We start from the raw sequence: 17,458 nt of genomic DNA on the forward strand, positions 1-17,458 counted from the left end.
TTTGGTAGAATTCTCATCAGCCAACATAATTTCCTAAATAAGTCCCAATGAAATAAGAAAGCGGAAAAAGACGAAGCATTTTTCATGTGGGTGGTAGCCCTGAGCCCACACAAGCAGACGTAGCAATTTGACTTGCCTTGGAACGACTTTGCACGATTAATAAAGACTAAGGTTGTCGTCCCTCAAATGTGGATAAGAGACTGCACACACAATGTCATTTCCTAATCATCCACATTTGAGTTAGAAGAGACAAGCTGCCATTTTCCTTAAAACGGCTTTGCACGACTGAGGAAAAGCTAATGTTATCGTCTTTCATCTCCGGAAAAGAAGAAATAAACTTTCTCTTATCTAATCACTACATGTGGCCTAAGAGCATTGGGAGTTTCTATCCACATTATTCACATTTGATACGATCAGTTTAACGTAGAGACGCGTACGGTTAAACCGTCTTGTCCACATATATTACAAGACTCTTACGATGGGACGATTGGTATGGTTCTCTAGATTAATCTGAGTGGGACATGCTTGAATTTGACGATGTAATTTGTTGTGTTCGAACCAAGCCCTAAATTACTCGACCAATCCCTTATGGACGAAGCATTGGTCTGTCATTGGAAGATCGCCTCCGATGGCTACGAGCGAATTTTTCAAACGAGTATCATTTATCGCGTCAACTTCGATCAAGTTATTTCTAGATTAATTGTGCAACACAAAGTGCTTTCCAAAACACTCAAGGAGCAAAAGTTATGAGAGGTAATTGTTATCAAACCAAATGAGGTAGTGATTCTCATATAAGTCTACATTTCTCAATCATCATCAATTCCTTATAAGTACAAACACTGTCATTGGATCCTGCGATAACAGACCGTCGAAAGATTCCTCTCCAACCTCAATCTAATTCTTGCTCATGGCTGACAGGTATAACTCTCTCTCTCTCTCTCTCTCTCTCACATTTTCTGAGCTCATTCTCTGCAAATATTCCTTCTCTTGCTTGCCCACGGCAAGAACAGCAAACGATTTACAGATGAAGAGCAAGTGGATGAGAAGAGGTACTTCTAGAAGGTGCTTGACGACGTCGTGAGCCTCAAGATCTTCCTCTACACATCCGAGAGGCAGGATGCCCTAAACAAAGAACGGAATGGAAACGTGGACCCCCACAACTCGGAGGAAGAGAAGCCCCACAAGGCTTACCGCAAGAGGCCGAGCCTCATCGGGTTCTATTTGTCAATCTATGGGACCATGCTCGGGTGCTTGCTGCTTCTCCTGGCCACGGTCAACGTCGTCCAGATCAAGCTGGGCCGGCTCTCACGCCACAGCAAGTTCAGGTTCGCCACCATCTGCGTCATGGTTGGCATCATCGGCCTTAGCCTACCGATCTTCTTCTTTGCATTGACCAACGGCCTGAGGATCCCCGCTGTGCAAATGAAAAAGAAAAAATAAAATAAACAGGGCACCGAGAAAAAAGGAAAAAAAACAGGGCACCCTCTCACAGGTGCCTGAGAATGTGTAACGACAAGAGGTGAGAAGTTAATCAATCGGGCAATCAGTACATCTATCTATGTGGGTTACCACTCTTATACCAATAGAAACTTCCAACTCATTAGGCGGCAAAGAGACGAACATCGATGACATTTTCTCATTATTACATTTGGCCAAATAGCATTGGAAGTTTGTCCACATCATTCGCGTTTGAGTTGGAAGTTTTTATCCATATAATCAACACTTTTATGGTCTTGGTCAACTTTTTTTTTTGTCCCTTGAACTCACTGTCTCAATACATACACGTAAACCATTCGGTCCACAAATATCTTTTGTGACTCCATTGATAGGATGACAGATATGGTCCCCGACATCAATCGAAGTAGGAGATACGTGGATTTGAACATACAGACTATTGCGTCCAAACCAAACCAACCGCCTAATTAGTCGTCCAATCCGGCATGGATCAAGTGTTTGTGTATCGTTGAACATCCAAATCCAATGGCCACGAGTGACTTTCTCAAGCGAGCACCATTTATCCCGTGAACTGTGTTGATCAATTTTGATCGAGTAATTTCTAGACGTATTATGCAATACAAAGTATTTTTGAAAAGGGTAATGATTTCCTGACAGTTCTATCGGGGATGGTACAATCTCAACCGTAAATCCATACACCATCGTTGCATATTTTGCATAAAGCACTCATTTATTGAAAGATCGTGTGGTCAGAAATTGTTGACACCTAAATTTTGATATTTCTAAAAATCATTCATTTTGAGCATAAAATGAGAACTAGTCATAGTTCTCACCAAAAATAAATTTCTCATGCATTGCATATTTACTTTTCATCAGTCGTGCGTATCATTGTATTCAGGCCAAAGAAAGTAGTTGAGCTTAAATTGACAAGCGCACTAATTAAGCATCGCATGAAAAATTCGTCTAAGCATGGGGAGATTGCCGAAAATTCTAAGAGGGCTTGAACCTATTTTCTGATTTAATTCAGCCCATTTATGCTCATTTAAATGTTAAAGGCTCATAATTAATTATTCATTTAATTAATTAAAGCCCAATTTGAGCCTGAGATTGTATAGTTAAGCCCGCAAGAGTGGGGAATTGAGCTAGCCCATGACAATTCCTCTTGTGGGGGAAATTATTGAGGAGTTTTAATGAGATCGGACTCTTAAAGATCAGAATTTTTAATCCGATGGTCATTAAAGAATCCTACTTCAGCTAGGATTATGCAACCCTTTAGTCTATAAATACCTCATTATACCTTAGGGTTAGGGGGGAATTCATCCAATACACGGCCATTGGGAGCTTCACAAGAGGACGACACATGCTGACCTTCAAGAGAGAACAAGAAAGAGAGGAAGTCGGCAAATTGAGTAAAAGCAACAGAGAAGGGAAAGGGATCCATAGCTCAGTTGATCTTCTCCATGGCAATTCCATTGGCGTGAAGTTCATGTGCAGATAAAGCCAAAAGAAGAGCAAGCCCTCCACGGTCCCTGTTTGCATCACCGAAGGTACTCGTCCATACAAATTCGTCGCCACGAAATCAGCTGCATCACCACCGTACCAACGTCCCAGCATCTTCGTCCACCACCGCGCATCACCCCTTAGGCATCCTCAATCCGCCGCAGACGAGCTCAGCCCACCGAAGTTGAGCTGCAGCCACCGAGCACTTCAATCCTGCTGAGATTCTTTGCTGTCCAGCATACTTCGTGCCACTGTTCAGCCTCGTTTCATCGGTAATTGGTCCCTGTTTTAACTATATTTGAAGGTCTAACATTGTGATTACGTGTGCTAGATCGTTTGGGATAGGTCTCTAGCGAATCAAATTCGAAAAGGCGCAATTTTGGACGAAAATTCCGGCTTGCGCACGTGCAGAATTTTTAGCTTGGAAAAGGTAAAAATTCTCAACTTTTGATTGTTAATCTATGCTTGTTAATTTGGTAACTTGCATTGTTGTCCTTAGATCTCTTTGGACACACTGGTTTTGCAATTAAAACTAAAGAGTTCGAACCTTTTCCTATCAAAAATGGCTAAACCAAAGATCACAGTTTAGTTGCACAAAATTCTGATTTTTTCTAAGAAATTCTGTTTGTCCATGATTGGCCGAATCTCACATGCATCCTTGAGGATTGATTTATTTTGATAGGGAAATATCCTTTCTTAAGGTAACAAATCGTTTGGCATTTTTCTTAATCAAGATTGAATTGGAAAAGGAGTTGACTTTCGGTACCACCGAATTCGTATAGATGGATGAGCATTGTTTTGATTTTTATCTCAATTGGTTGATTTGATATTATCCATTGGTTGTTCAATCTTATCTCATGTAAATCAGATAATGATCATGCGAATCGGGCTCTATCTAATCTCTAGGAATTTTTGAATCGGATAATATTCAACTTGTGGATAATCCTAGCTTTGAGTTATGATCCATGGTTGGTTGATTTATTTAATCCTTGTCTTATCTCGGTGTTATTTGATACTATCTTGTATTGTAGATAAGGATCGGTGCTTAATTGGATAATGTTTGGTCGTTGTGGATAGACTTTTGATTCCAATGATTATCTTTAACATGCGAATTGGTTGGGATGGTTATCTTATCTTATCTCTGGTGAATTTTCTGAATACATTTGATTAGAGATAAGGTTTGATTGGATTGAATGTGTATCCCCTTTTTTGAGAATTATCTGAAATTAAATTTTCAAACCTTAAAGATAATTTCTCAAATTAAAAATGGATCAATCTTTTTAGATGAGGAAATGTGGACCCCAATGCCATATTTTTGGCCACCCCTCTCATATTTTCAAAATATCCCAAATAAATTGACTCATTTTCATGTTATTTTTCTTATGCTTGTTTGTTTTGATTTGTTATAAAATTTGCATATCTTTAAACAAACATGCCCATAATATATGCTCCCTATGTGTCTAGACCCTTCGGAAAAATTAAATCACACGCCTTAGCCACGATCTCGTGGAATGGGATGTGATTTAGTACAGAAATTCGTGTTACGCCCTTTGGCGAGAAGGGACGTTGTTTTTCTATACACATATCCGCATACCGGCTCGAATCCTCGAGGATGTAGCGGATAAAATCTCGCTCTAACCCAGATCTTTGGGAATGAGAGGATTTTCGGAAAAATCGAAAATTAAAAGGTATATTATGGGCATTTTTGTTTATTTTTGTTCAGATTTTTGATTGCTTTTGAATGTTTTCTTTTATTACTGAAAATACCATAAAATCATCCTTTGGGCGCTTAATATATGGTCTTCATGTCACATTTTTTCAAATTAATCAAGATCGTTCAATTCACATTAATCAATCAGATAAGGCTTTTTCATGAAATTGGTACCGAAAGGGCGCTAATTTTTTCAATTAGCGTAACCAAGTTCCCGGACTCATTCTCTCTGGTTCGTAGAGATAAAATAGTTCTCCCGCTATTTTATATAGGTTTCTAATCAACCTACCGTAAATGATTAGTGGCGGCTTCGATTGAATAATTTCTCATGAATAAACCTAAGTTGCGATTCGGTAGGACTTGGGAGGGTTCGAATTAGGTTAGTTTATTTAATTAACCCGATAATCCGTTAGCCTAATTTTAGGTCGCGACAGAAATAACCGACGATCTTGTCACACTGTCAGGCTAAGAGCTTCTCTTTGAAAACTCTCAAGGAGTTAATTGAATAACTAAGCAACTAATTTGGGATCAAATCTTAACATATCCCGCTTAGGGTGATTTCGAAGGCTAAATTTGTGGTCTACTAAGTAGAACCTTATACATGTATGCACTTTCATAGAATAGTTTGCACGAATTCCTAGAAGTAATTGAATTCGGAGAACTTCGGAAATTCCGTGTTACGGAAAAAAAAAAAATTCGCTTCTGAAAGATTTTTTCATTCCATAAATGACTAATCAAATATAAATCCGAAGTATACATAAGCAACTGATCAAGTAATAAGTGCAACATCGATGTACGTAAGTTTGCTTTCGTTAAAACGGCTTTGCACGACTGCGAAAACTAACCTCATGGTCTTTCATCTGCGGAGAAGAGACACACTGTCATTTTTTAGCTATTGCATGTGCCCCAAGAACATTGCAAGTTTCTATCTACGTCATCGTCTTTCATCTGCGGAAAAGGAGCAAATTGTCATTTTCTATTTATTGCATGTGGCCCAAGAACATTGGAAGTTTCTATCCCCGCTATTCACGTTTGATGTGATCAACTCTTTTAAGGTCTTGGTCTACTTTTTGTGTTTTTTCTTAAACCAGCTGATTAACATAGAAAATTAATGTCATCGTCTTTCATCTCTTTGTTTCGCGAAAAATAAATAATTGAAAAAATATTTTCTTCAAAATTATTAATTATATCGCTAACAAAATTGAATAAACGAAAAATACTTTCATCGCCACGAATGTGTTTAGATATAAGTTGTCGTCGCTAATGAAAACATTTTGCATTGACTAATTATTTCAACCGATACAAGTAATTACTTTTAGAAAAATATTTTTCTAATCGTCTATTTTTTGCGAAATAAACAAATCCATTAATTCATGACAATTGATGAGAAGACAGTTGGATTTCTAGTGATAGATTTATTATTTTCTACAAATGTGGTATCGGGTTGCCAATTCTTCTTAAATGAACTGAGCAGCTCAAGTAACACTATCACCTAGATGAATGACAGCCACCGTTCTGTGAGCATGGCTCTTCGAGAAATTTAAAATGTCTATATTGCCCCCGTAACGTTATAAAAACTTGCATCCCATACAAAAATGAATGAACAAAAAAGAACATTTTTATTGCCTGTGAAGATATTTAGACAGAAATGGTTGTTAACAATGATATCGGGTTTGGTGTTATTTAAGCAACGAACATGTACGGATGTTTCGTTGCGAAAATTATAGGCGTTGGCGGGTGAAATATCTATAGAGAAAGATCAAGAAGTCTAATGGAAAGATTATAACCGTTGTCATCTGTCAACTTTTGTAGAACAATGTCCGAACATCGGGTGTTTCTGAACAATGTCAGAAACAGCCGGTGCAGTAGTTCCAACGGATCTCTAGCAGCTAGTTAGGCTTCCCAAGCCTCTCCAATGGGAAGATTGAAGATGGCTATATAATGAAGACCTTTTAGGACAAAATATTAGGGAGAGCACAATATAAAATGCATATACTTGCTGTGAGCTACATTCCTCTTGTTGTTTTCTTGTTACGTCAAAGATCTTCTCTAGTGATCTTTCCGTATTGTAATTGTGCGAAAGATAAAGTATACAAGGGCAAGAGCAAGAGCCGAGTCTTGATAGTGTGATCTAGTAAGTGAAAGGTCAGTGCTTGCGAATTGTACTTGTTGAGCAGACAACTAGTGGATTCCAGCCCGACTTATGGTTGTTAGTCTTGAGAGTAGACATAGGCTTAGGGATAAAGCCGAACCACTATATATCTTGTGTGGTTGCATTTTACTTGGTCTTTTATTCAGCCTTGCACATGTTCATATACTGTTTCTTGAAACATCTACTCTCCCAATCTTTTTATATCACCACTGTTTTTTTCTCATATTCTTTCTACACTTCAGCACACAATCTTATCACGTTAATTCAAACTTCTCCCGATATGATTTCTATAATGTCTTTACAAATGTTTGACTCGATGTTTGAAATTGAACTTGTCTTTTTTCCGCAAACGTTTTTCAAAGTTCTAAAACAACCTATTCACTCTCCTCTAGGTTGTATTGTTAGCCCAACAATAACTTCCAAGGGGTAAACCGACGTGATAACGAATAGAAGGTATAGAGAACGACGTACATTCTTCCCCCCCCCCTCCTTTCTCAAATACAAAGAAATGCATACATTGATACTTTTAGAATTGACCAGCATTTACATTGTGAAACGTGGATATTTTCCTATGTGATTATTTAAGGACCATCATAGATTTCAAGATTCGGGAAAGACGCGTCGGTGATTCAACGTACATTCCTGGTTACTTCCTGCATCATACATCGAAGAGGTTAGCCGTATCAGTATAAGGCTGGTACCCACGTAGATAGATGTACTAATTTGTTTTACCTTGAAATGGCTTTGCACGACTAAGAAAATTATCGTTGTCGTCTTTCATACATGGAAAAGAGACGAACATGGATGCCATTTTCTGATTTTTACATTTGGCCAAATGGCATTAGAAGTTTGTCCACATTATTCACCTTTGAGTTGGTAGTTTCTATCTATATAACGGTGATAGCCCACATAGATAGATGTTCTAATTTGTCTTACCTTGAAACGGCTTTGCATGACTAAGAAAATTACTGTTATCGTCTCTCATACGTGGAAAAGAGACGAACATCGACGACATTTTCTGATTTTTACATTTGACCAAATGGCATTGGAATTTGTCCACATTATTCACCTTTGATTTGGAAGTTTCTATTGGTATAAGGGTGGCAGCCCACGTAGATAGATGTACTAATTTGTCTTACCTTGAAGCAGCTTTGCACGACTAAGAAAATTACCGTTGTCGTGTCTCACGTGGAAAAGAGATGAACATCGACGACATTTTCTAGTTATTACATTTGGCCAAATAGCGTTGGAAGTTTGCCCACATTATTCACGTTTGAGTTGGAAGTTCCTACCGGAATAATCAATGCTTTTATGGTCTTGGTCAACTAATTTTTTTTTTCCTTGAAACTCACTGTCTCAATACGTACACGTAAACCGTTCGGTCCACAAATATCATGTATAACTCCATTGATAGGATGACAGATATGATCCCCTGACATCAATCTATTGCGTCCGAATCAAGCGCTTAATTAGTTGCCCAATCCTTTATGGATCAAGTGTTTGTGTATTGTTGAGCAACCAAATCAAATAGCTACGAGTGACCGTTTGCACGAATTCCTAGAACTAGTCGAATTAAGAAAACTGTGGATATTCCATGTTGCGTAAAAAAAAAAAAATCGCTTCTGAAAGATTTTTTCATTCCACAAATGACTAAGTATCATAAGCAACTAATCAAATAATAAGTGCAACATAGATGCACCTAAGTTCGCTTTCGTCGAAACGGCTTCGCACGATTGAGAAAACTAACGTCACCGTCTTTCATCTGCGGAAAATAGACAAACTGCCATTTTCTAGTTATTGCATGTGCCCCAAGAACATTGGCAGTTTCTATCCACGTCATCGTCTTTCATCTGCGGAAAAGAAACAAACTGCCATTTTCTATTTATTGCCTGTGGCCCAAGAACATTGAAAGTTTCTATCCACATTATTCACGTTTGATGTGATCAATTCCTTCAAGTCTTGGTCTACTATTTGTTTTTTTCTTAAATCTGCTGATTCGCATAGAAAATTAATGGCATCGTCTTTCATCCATTTATTTTGCAAAAGAAAAATGATTTAAAAATATTTTCTTCGAAATTATTGGTTGTCGCTCACAAAATTGAATAAACGAAAAATACTTTCATCGCCACGGACATGTTTAGATATAAGTTGTTGTTGATAATGAAAATAATTTTCATTTACTAATTATTTCAACCGACATAAGTACTTACTTTTAGAGAAATGTTTTTCAAATCATCTTATTTTTGCGAAATAAGGGACCCATTAATTCACGACAATTGATGAGACGACAACTGGATTTTTAGTAATAGACTTATTACTTCCTACAACTGTGGAAGCGGGTTGCCGATTCTTCTTAAATGAACTTAGCGACTCAAGTAACACCGTCACCTAGATGAATGATGGCTACCATTCTGTGAGCATGGCTCTTCGAGAAATTTAAAATGTCTATACTACCCCCGCAACCTTATAAAAACTTGCATCGTTTACAAAAATGAATGAACAAAACATAACATTTTCATTCCCTACGAAGATATTTAGACATAAATGGTTGTTAACAATGATAATATTTCCATTGACTGATTATTTCAAGAGATATGTGCGATCTTTTTTAGGAAAATAATTTTCAAATCATTCATTTTTCACGAAACAAACAGAGCTTAGAATCTCAAACTTAATGAAACTTGAGGAATTTGGTTTTGTTTCACGAAGATGAATTTTATTGGAAATTTTTTTCAAAAGAGCTAATTTTATGATTCAACTTCTTATGTTTGCCTGCATTGTGCAAACGATATAGAAGTGATTTTTCCGATGTTTTGTTATAAGAAAATTATCAGTCACATTTGAGAAAAAATCTCAACTATAATCCTATGTCCCGGATTTGGGCATCGGGAAACAGAGCTCGAGTGCCGGAGACTTTGGTTAGGGTGTCGGGACTAGGGTCTAGCTTCGATGGAACAGAGCCTAGTCGTTGGAGTCCCGGGCTCGCCCTTGCGGGTCTTGTGCTTGGCCTCGGACGACCCGAGCCCGGGCATCAATGTCCTAGGCTCGACCGTAAGGGTCCCAAGGCTCGAGTGCCAGGGTCTTAGGATCAAGGCCAAGGTGGTTGCATACTTGGGCCTAGCTATTAGGGTCCTTGGCACGGGTGCCGGGGACTTGCAAACAACCCCTAAGGTCCCTCCAAACCTCAGTAGACTCAGGCCCTAACATTTGAGTCCTACGTTCAAGCGTTGGCATCCAATCATATTTGAAAAATGTTTCAAATTAAAAAAAAAATTAATTTTCTGAATTTAAGCGAAACTTTTCTATTAACTATGAATGAATTTTCGTTGACTTAATTTTTCCTAAACCATCCAAACCTGGAAATTGAGAAAAATGATTTGAAATTCTAAATTTTTCATGAAACAGACAACCCTTATCATGTTCGAAGGAATGTTACTTACCGTAGGTTAGCTAACAAATGAAATCTTGTCATCGAAAAATATTTTTCAATTGTCTTTCGTCACATATCCACCTTATCCGCATCCAATGCCACACACCATCCATCCTCCACGCAATCCCCGGCACTTTATCTCATTTTCTATCTCCACAAATTCCATAAAATCACACAAATCTTCATATCTCTCTCTCTCTCTCTCTCTCTCTCGATCTTGATCGAGAACTTCAAGACGTTGCTAATTTTTGTTTAGTCCCCCATGGCCATGGCAACTCAAGCTTCTCTCTTCACTCCGACCCTCACTGGCCCGAAGTCCGGCGTCAACCACGTGATTGCGCCATGGAAGCAATCGGGGTCTTCCTGGGATAATTACTAAATTTAGGTACTAAAAACCTTGAGTTGGAAACTTTCCAGCCAACAAGTAACAATATCATTGAATCCTCAACAAAGTCAACCTGTAAGTCAACATTTCTCTATCATCATCAATACCTTATAAGCACTAACAATGTCATTGAATCCTCCGATAACAAACCATCGGCAATTCCTCTCCAACCTCAAGCTAGTTCTTACTCATGGCTAACGAGTAAGACCTCTCTCTCTCTCTCTCTCTCTCTCCCTGAGCTCATTCTTTGCAATTATTCCTTCTTCTCATGCTTGCCCTGAGCTCATTCTTTGCAATTATTCCTTCTTCTCTTGCTTGCCCATGGCAAGAACAGCAACGAGCAAATGGACGAGAAGAAGTACTTCCAGAAGGTGCTTGACGACATCGTGAGCCTCAACTCCCTCTTCACTATCGCAGTCTTCATCGGCCTCTCTTTCGCCCAGCCGGGCCAAGTTCAGAGCCTCAACGATGACCCCAGTTGCCACTCGGACACCAATTTACGGAAGCGGCTCGTGGGCTTTGAGATCGCCTCCTTCAGCTGCTTCATCTTTTCCGGTGTCCTCGCGAAGACCGTCAAGATCTTCCTCTACACATCCGAGAACCAGGATGCCCTAGACAGAGAAGAGAAGAGAAGCGAGGAGCCCCACAACTCGGAAGAAGAGAAGCAGAAGAGTTACCGCAAGGGGCCGAGCCTCATCGGGTTCTATTTGTCAATCTATGGGACCATGCTCGGGTGCTTGCTGCTTCTCCTGGCCATGGTCGACGTCGTCCAGATCAAGCTTGGCCGGCTCTCATGCCACAGCAAGTCCACATTGACCACTGTCTGCGTCATGGTTGTCATCATCGGCCTTAGCCTGCTAATCTTCTTCTTTGCAGTGACCAACGGCGTGAGGATCGCCATGCGAATGAAAAAGGACAAAGAAAATAAACAGGGCACCGAGAAAAAAGAAAAAAATATAGGGAACCGTCCTGTGGGTGCCGTGTAAACGTGTGACGACAAGAGGTGAGAAGTTAATCAATCGGTCAATTTAAAATATGAAGGAACTATCATGTGATATATACCCAGTGAGACCTGTTTAATTAGATGTAGGTTTGTGTTGTGCTAGATATGTGGCAGATCCATTTATGTCATGTTTTAAGTGAGTGTGTTATCTATACCGTGCATTCCATGTTTCTGACGAGTCTTTGGGTGATTTTCGTCTAATCCTCCATATTGACTTACAAAGTTCATGTATCAACGGAAAGTCAACTCTCAGTCAATGCTGAATTTGGTTCACTTCTCCAAATATTCACGAAAAATGTAATACACTATCAGTGCAAAGGAGATTTTACACAGGCGACCTAATCTAAAAGTCAGAGGAAACTTACCAAAAATCTAAACATATTGCGATTACGTCAATTCAGTCCATTTGGCCGGCCGGCGCTAACGGCATTAACATACACAAATTTTATTTCAAATTTTTTCAAAAAAAATTTCTATTTTTCTGTTAGGGCACTTCCGCCTGCCACTAGGTGAGGGCCTACGAGCCCTCGCTTGGATCTAGGCCTTGTCCAATGGCATGTGGCCTCCTTCCGAACCTAACAAAAAAAAAAGAAAAAAATTATTAAAAAATCTAAAAATAATAAAATTATTACAAATTTCCACGTCAAGCTTGCATCAACGTCGACCGGACCAATGAATTGAATTGGAAGAATTGCAAAAAGGTTTAGGACTCAATTGGTAAAAATAAAAAATAAAAAAGTCTTGAACTGAATTAACAAAACTGCAATAATTTAGGACTTCTCTGGTAATTTTCCCAAAAGTTAGAATTACTCACTCTTCTGAATAGATTATATACAAGACCGCTTCTGTAAATTCATTTTTACACTCAGTAAAATATTCTATAATTACTGTTACTGTCCATCCATTTGGAAAAATAAAAACATTATTTGAGACTCCGTCTCCCTTTCTTGTTTGCGTTCATATCCGAGGAGAGCTGGTGATTAATTCCATAACCAACGGGAAGAAAAACAGGGGCAACGCTGTCTCCATGAAGGGAGGGATGTGACAGAATGAGCTGCCCTATCGCTTTCAATCAATCTATTACAACTTGGTCAGAAGATTTTTACCTTGACATTTAATCAGTTATAAGTAGCGAGATTAACAAGAGCAATATTAATTATGTGGGTAGTACAAATTGGCTTCTTAATAAGAAAAGGTCTAAATGTCTTTTTGAACAAGCAAGAATCATAGGGAAGTGATTGGCTTTTTTAAAATGCTGGAATTTCAAAAGAGACGCCGGTAGTATAAAGAAAAACCTTTTATAGACGGACTTAGTATGAAGGCATGTGACAGGTATTTAAATAGCTACATACCATGAAATATAAGCATGTCATGATATTATCCTTTTTTCTTTTTGTGTGTGTGACGGATATATTTCGTGATTGTACCATCGATCAATGTTTGACTCATAGTGTTCATTAATATTTAATAGCCAGCGTTGATGTCGCATCTTCTTCCTTTGGCCTATTGAAGCAAAAAAGAAAAAGAAAAAAAAGAGAGGAGAAAACCCTAGTTTTGGCTGCGGACTTTTGAAAATTGCGAATAACATGCTGTTGCAAAGCTTTATTTAGCTCTTTCTAATTACATATATTTCAAAGCTAGAAAAGGTCCACAGAAAATATGATAAATGATCAAAGTTTCGGCCTCAAAATTAGGGTTTGCAATTACTCACAAACAGAACATTCATTTTATAGCAAATTTCGTATGGTTATTTCTGGATATCATATTATAATCGACATGTCAGCAAGCCAATGTCGACGGGGTAATGACAGTACTAATCACGCTAGCGTCATCAGTATTTCGTAGCCCGACACGTGATATAGCGTCAACTTCTTGTCGAGAGTCATCCGCCACGTCACCTAGCCTCTCTACCAGTGCATAGTCACTGGTCAGCACCCATCAACTTGCGACGTGTGGCATTCACTAACTGACACTGCAAATGTCGGCATCTTCGTCCTTTGGCCTATGGAAGCTAAAAAACATAGAAAACCTTTGTGTTTCAGGATTTTAGATCTCGAGCTACAAAAGTCCAAGGACTGCGAAGTATTATGTTGTTGCAAAGCTCTTTTCACACTCTTTCTAACCATTTAAATTTCGGAGCTAGAAAAGATCCACAGAAAATACGATAAATAATCAAAATTTTTCCCCCTGAAATTATGGTCTGCAATTATTCACAAGCCACATATCCAATTTATACCGTATTCCGGGGCATGTTATTGTGCTATCATATGTATCAGCAATATGACCTTTTGTGCATCCAAACAACTATCTGTCAAATAAGTCATTTTACATCATAGTTGCTCAAAAACGAAAATTTTGATCATATACTTAGAAAGATGGCGACATGGCAAATTAAAGGTTAGAGAAAGGAACTTCTGTGGACACTGACCATGTGAGCCTAACTTGTTGGAACCAAAAGAATAACAATAAGCTTTGGAAGCTTGGAATAAGAGCACGATAGAAATTGAAGGAAGAACTTCTTATTGAGATTATTTTGAGGGATGTGCTTGTGGCTTGATTTATAACTCATCATCACATTCCTTTATACAGGAATCGGATCTTACAAACGCTTATGATTGCCTTTAATGAAGAAAACATAACAATGACACATCATTAATAATAACAACTTAAACAGCTTAATCTGTCTAAGGAAACGAAACCATGTTGAAGTCTTTATGGCTCTTTCCTTAATGCTCGCATTTTTCTCGTCCATCAACCGGCGTGCTCAACATCAGAAATAAACAATTTTATATTATTCGAACACAACTAACATCAACATTAGACCCACCTAATCTAATGGTTGATGTGAGTTGGGTTCATATGCACGTGATGCAATTAATATTATACCGAGGGACACACGTTCCTTCAAACCATGCATAATAAACAGAATGGAAAAGCTAGCGGTCGAGAAGAAGTACTTCGAGAAGGTGCTTGACGACATCGTGAGCCTCAACTCCCTCTTCACCGTTGCCGTCTTCATCGGCCTCTCTTATGCCCAGCCGGGCCAAGTTCAGAGCCTCGCCGATGACCCCAGTTGCCACCCGGACACCACTATGCGCAGGCGGCTCGTATACTTTGAGATCGCCTCCTTCAGCTGCTTCATCTTTGCTGGCTTCCTCGGCAAGGCTGTCAAAATCTTCCTCTACACCTCCGAGAAGCAGGATGCCCTAGACAGAGAAAACGCGGACCCCTCCACCTTGGATAAGGGAAGGGGAAGCCCCTCCGCAAGTGGAAGAGCCTCCTCGGGTTCTATTCTTCGATCTACGGGACCATGCTCGGGTGCCTGCTGCTGCTCCTGGCCATGATCGAAGTCATCCAGATCAAGCTTGGCCGGCTCTCATGCCACGGCAAGTATACAGTCACCACTGTCGCCATCATGGTCGGCATCATCGGCCTTAGCCTGCTGATCTTCTTCTTTGCAGTGACCAACGGCCTGAGGATTGCCTACGCGGAACTTAAAAAGAATAAAGAAAAAAAAATAGGGCACCGTCCCGCATGTGCCTGAGAATGTCCACGACAAGAGGTAAGAAGTTAATCAATAAGGCTATCTAAAATGTGCAGGAACCATCACTTTACATATATCCAGTGAGACGTGCTCTATTGGATGTAGGTTTGTGTCGGGTTCGACATGTCAGAGGTCCATATATGTCATGTTTTAAGCGAAGGTGTTATCTTTATCATGCATTCCATGTTTCTTGTGAGTCTTTGGGTGATTTTCGTCGTATTCAAATTGTTGTCCCACGTCACTTAGCAACGAGTTCTATATGCTCTTTATTTTCATGTAGCTTCCATCTAGCTATTAGTTTAAGCTTTCGAATTGGACTTTCTAACATAATATCAGAGCTAGTGTTATCCATTTCGCGAATGTACTTATATTTGCACATAGGAACTTTTAGGATAGTATCAAACACATTTTTGCGCTTTTTCTAATCCGGGAATAGAAACTTTGCCCATTTACCAAACGTGTTCTTTTGCTCAGAAATTATTGCTAGGAACAAAATCAGAAAAAAAAAAATCGTTTCTACTCAGGAATTGTTCCTGAGAACGGAATTCTTATCAAGCATGCTCTTAATTACTCTATCAACCCTTTATGGATGAAGTCTTGGTCTATTATTGGACAATCACATCGGACAGTTATGACGAGCACCATGTATCTCACGAACTATGTTTATCAACTTTGGGTGAGTTATTTCTAGAGGAAATTATAAGAAAAAAGTCATAAACCTATTATATTTGTGCCAGTTTAGTCATAATCTTTCATTTGTGCTAACTGAGCCAAAATATTTTTGATAATTTTTCAATTTAGTCCTTTCGGTCAATTTTATTTGATATTTGCTAATATGGACATTGGCCGTCTTGTGTGGCACGGCCGACATTAACATGGACAATTCCAATTTTCAAGAAAAATCGAATGTCTTAAATATATTTTTTTTTATTAATTTTCTTTTCTTTACTTTTTCCTTCTTTCTCCAACGGTTGCCAAGCCTCGGCGACCGGCCACAGGAGAGGACTAGCTTGATAAGTGCTTGCATCTAGCAACTTAATTTCTTAAGTAAGCCAAAGTTGTCATACTTTTGATATGGATTTCAAGGATCAACTACATTGATCTAGGGTTTCATTTCACCCACAATTAAATAAGCAAAAAGAAAAAGACTATGTCGTGTCGGTGGAAGCCCTAGTCCCTAGCAACTGATTAACCAGTAAATTGCAACATAGATGTACGTGATTTCAGTTTCCTTAAAACGACTATGCACGACCCACATAAATAACGTCGTCGTCTTTCATCTGTAAAGAAAAGAGACAGAACTGTCATTTTCTAATGACCAAGACCACAAAAGTCTTGGTCTTCTATTATTATTTCTTACCTTGAATCTGTGAAGGACCCTTCTAGGATGACCGTCCATTATCATTTAACAATAACAAAAAAAATTATGAAACTTTTTTTGTGGTAAGCTTAACATGGTCACACTATCAAAGCTTTTTCTAACCTGTGAATCTTCATGAACACATGTGAAAAATAGAATAACGAGCATGGTCTGCAAGGTTAATTTGAGTGAAATATGCTTAGATTTGAACGTATCCTTCGTTGGGTTTGAACCAAGAGTTTAATCACTCGACCAATCCCCGTATGGATGAACTCCTGGTCTCTTATAAATAATTACATCCAATAGTTACGAGTGACTTTTTTCAGATGGGCACCATTTATGTCGTGAACCAATAACCATGCCCGTCGCCTTTGATCAAGACATTACTAGATGAATTATGCTACAAAATGTTTGTTGAAAATTCTCAAGGGGTGATACGAATAGTTAAACAATTGGTTCGTATGTGCAGATTTAGCGATCAAACCATAACATGTTCCGCTCATGATAGTTTCGGAAACTCCAACCGCCGGTTTGTGTGTAGTCTCTTACAAGTGCACGTCGTCGAGTCAGAAAAGTTCGGATATATCATGCATGTGGACATATGCCGAGCCTTCGCGGAACCCAGTCCGACCGTCGGAGTCCCAACATAGGCCTGGGCCCCGGGTGCCAATGTCCGAGGCTCGGCCGTCGAGGTCCCGAGCCAGGCACCAGGGTCTTGGGCTCGGCCTCAAGGCACCTAAGCCTCATCTTGGGAATTTTGAGCTCGATCTCGAGGGACCGTGGCCCCAGGATGGGGGTCCAAGGCCTGGCCTTAATGAACCCAGGCCCAGACAAGCTCAGATTCTTTATTTATTTTTTCCCTTATTTCTTCTTCTCCTTCGGCCTGTCGCCGGCCACAGGCGAGGCCTTACGTCGCCG

At 39.3% G+C, this 17,458-nt stretch overlaps 2 protein-coding genes across 2 annotated transcripts; both read left to right on the forward strand.

The window, feature by feature from the left end:
* Positions 1-871: 871 nt before the first annotated feature.
* LOC115755296 lies at positions 872-11,619 on the forward strand. The gene is made up of 2 exons (XM_048284368.1): positions 872-918; positions 10,968-11,619. The coding sequence occupies exons 1-2, from the start codon at positions 908-910 to the stop codon at positions 11,617-11,619; spliced, it is 663 nt and encodes a 220-aa protein (XP_048140325.1). The 5' UTR covers positions 872-907.
* A 2,944-nt stretch (positions 11,620-14,563) lies between these two features.
* LOC115755297 lies at positions 14,564-15,180 on the forward strand. Its single transcript, XM_030694618.1, has 2 exons — positions 14,564-14,837; positions 14,879-15,180. The coding sequence occupies exons 1-2, from the start codon at positions 14,564-14,566 to the stop codon at positions 15,178-15,180; spliced, it is 576 nt and encodes a 191-aa protein (XP_030550478.1).
* The last annotated feature ends 2,278 nt before the right edge of the window (positions 15,181-17,458 follow it).

This window comes from Rhodamnia argentea, chromosome 8 (assembly GCF_020921035.1).
Source record: "Rhodamnia argentea isolate NSW1041297 chromosome 8, ASM2092103v1, whole genome shotgun sequence".
Classification (NCBI taxonomy): domain Eukaryota; kingdom Viridiplantae; phylum Streptophyta; class Magnoliopsida; order Myrtales; family Myrtaceae; genus Rhodamnia; species Rhodamnia argentea.

Coding starts and splice junctions, on each gene's coding strand:
- LOC115755297 (XM_030694618.1), top strand. CDS start 14,564: ATGGAAAAGCTAGCGGTCGAGAAGAAGTACTTCGAGAAGGTGCTTGAC. Junction 14,838..14,878: donor CTACACCTCCGAGAAGCAGG/ATGCCCTAGACA, acceptor TCCACCTTGGAT/AAGGGAAGGGGAAGCCCCTC.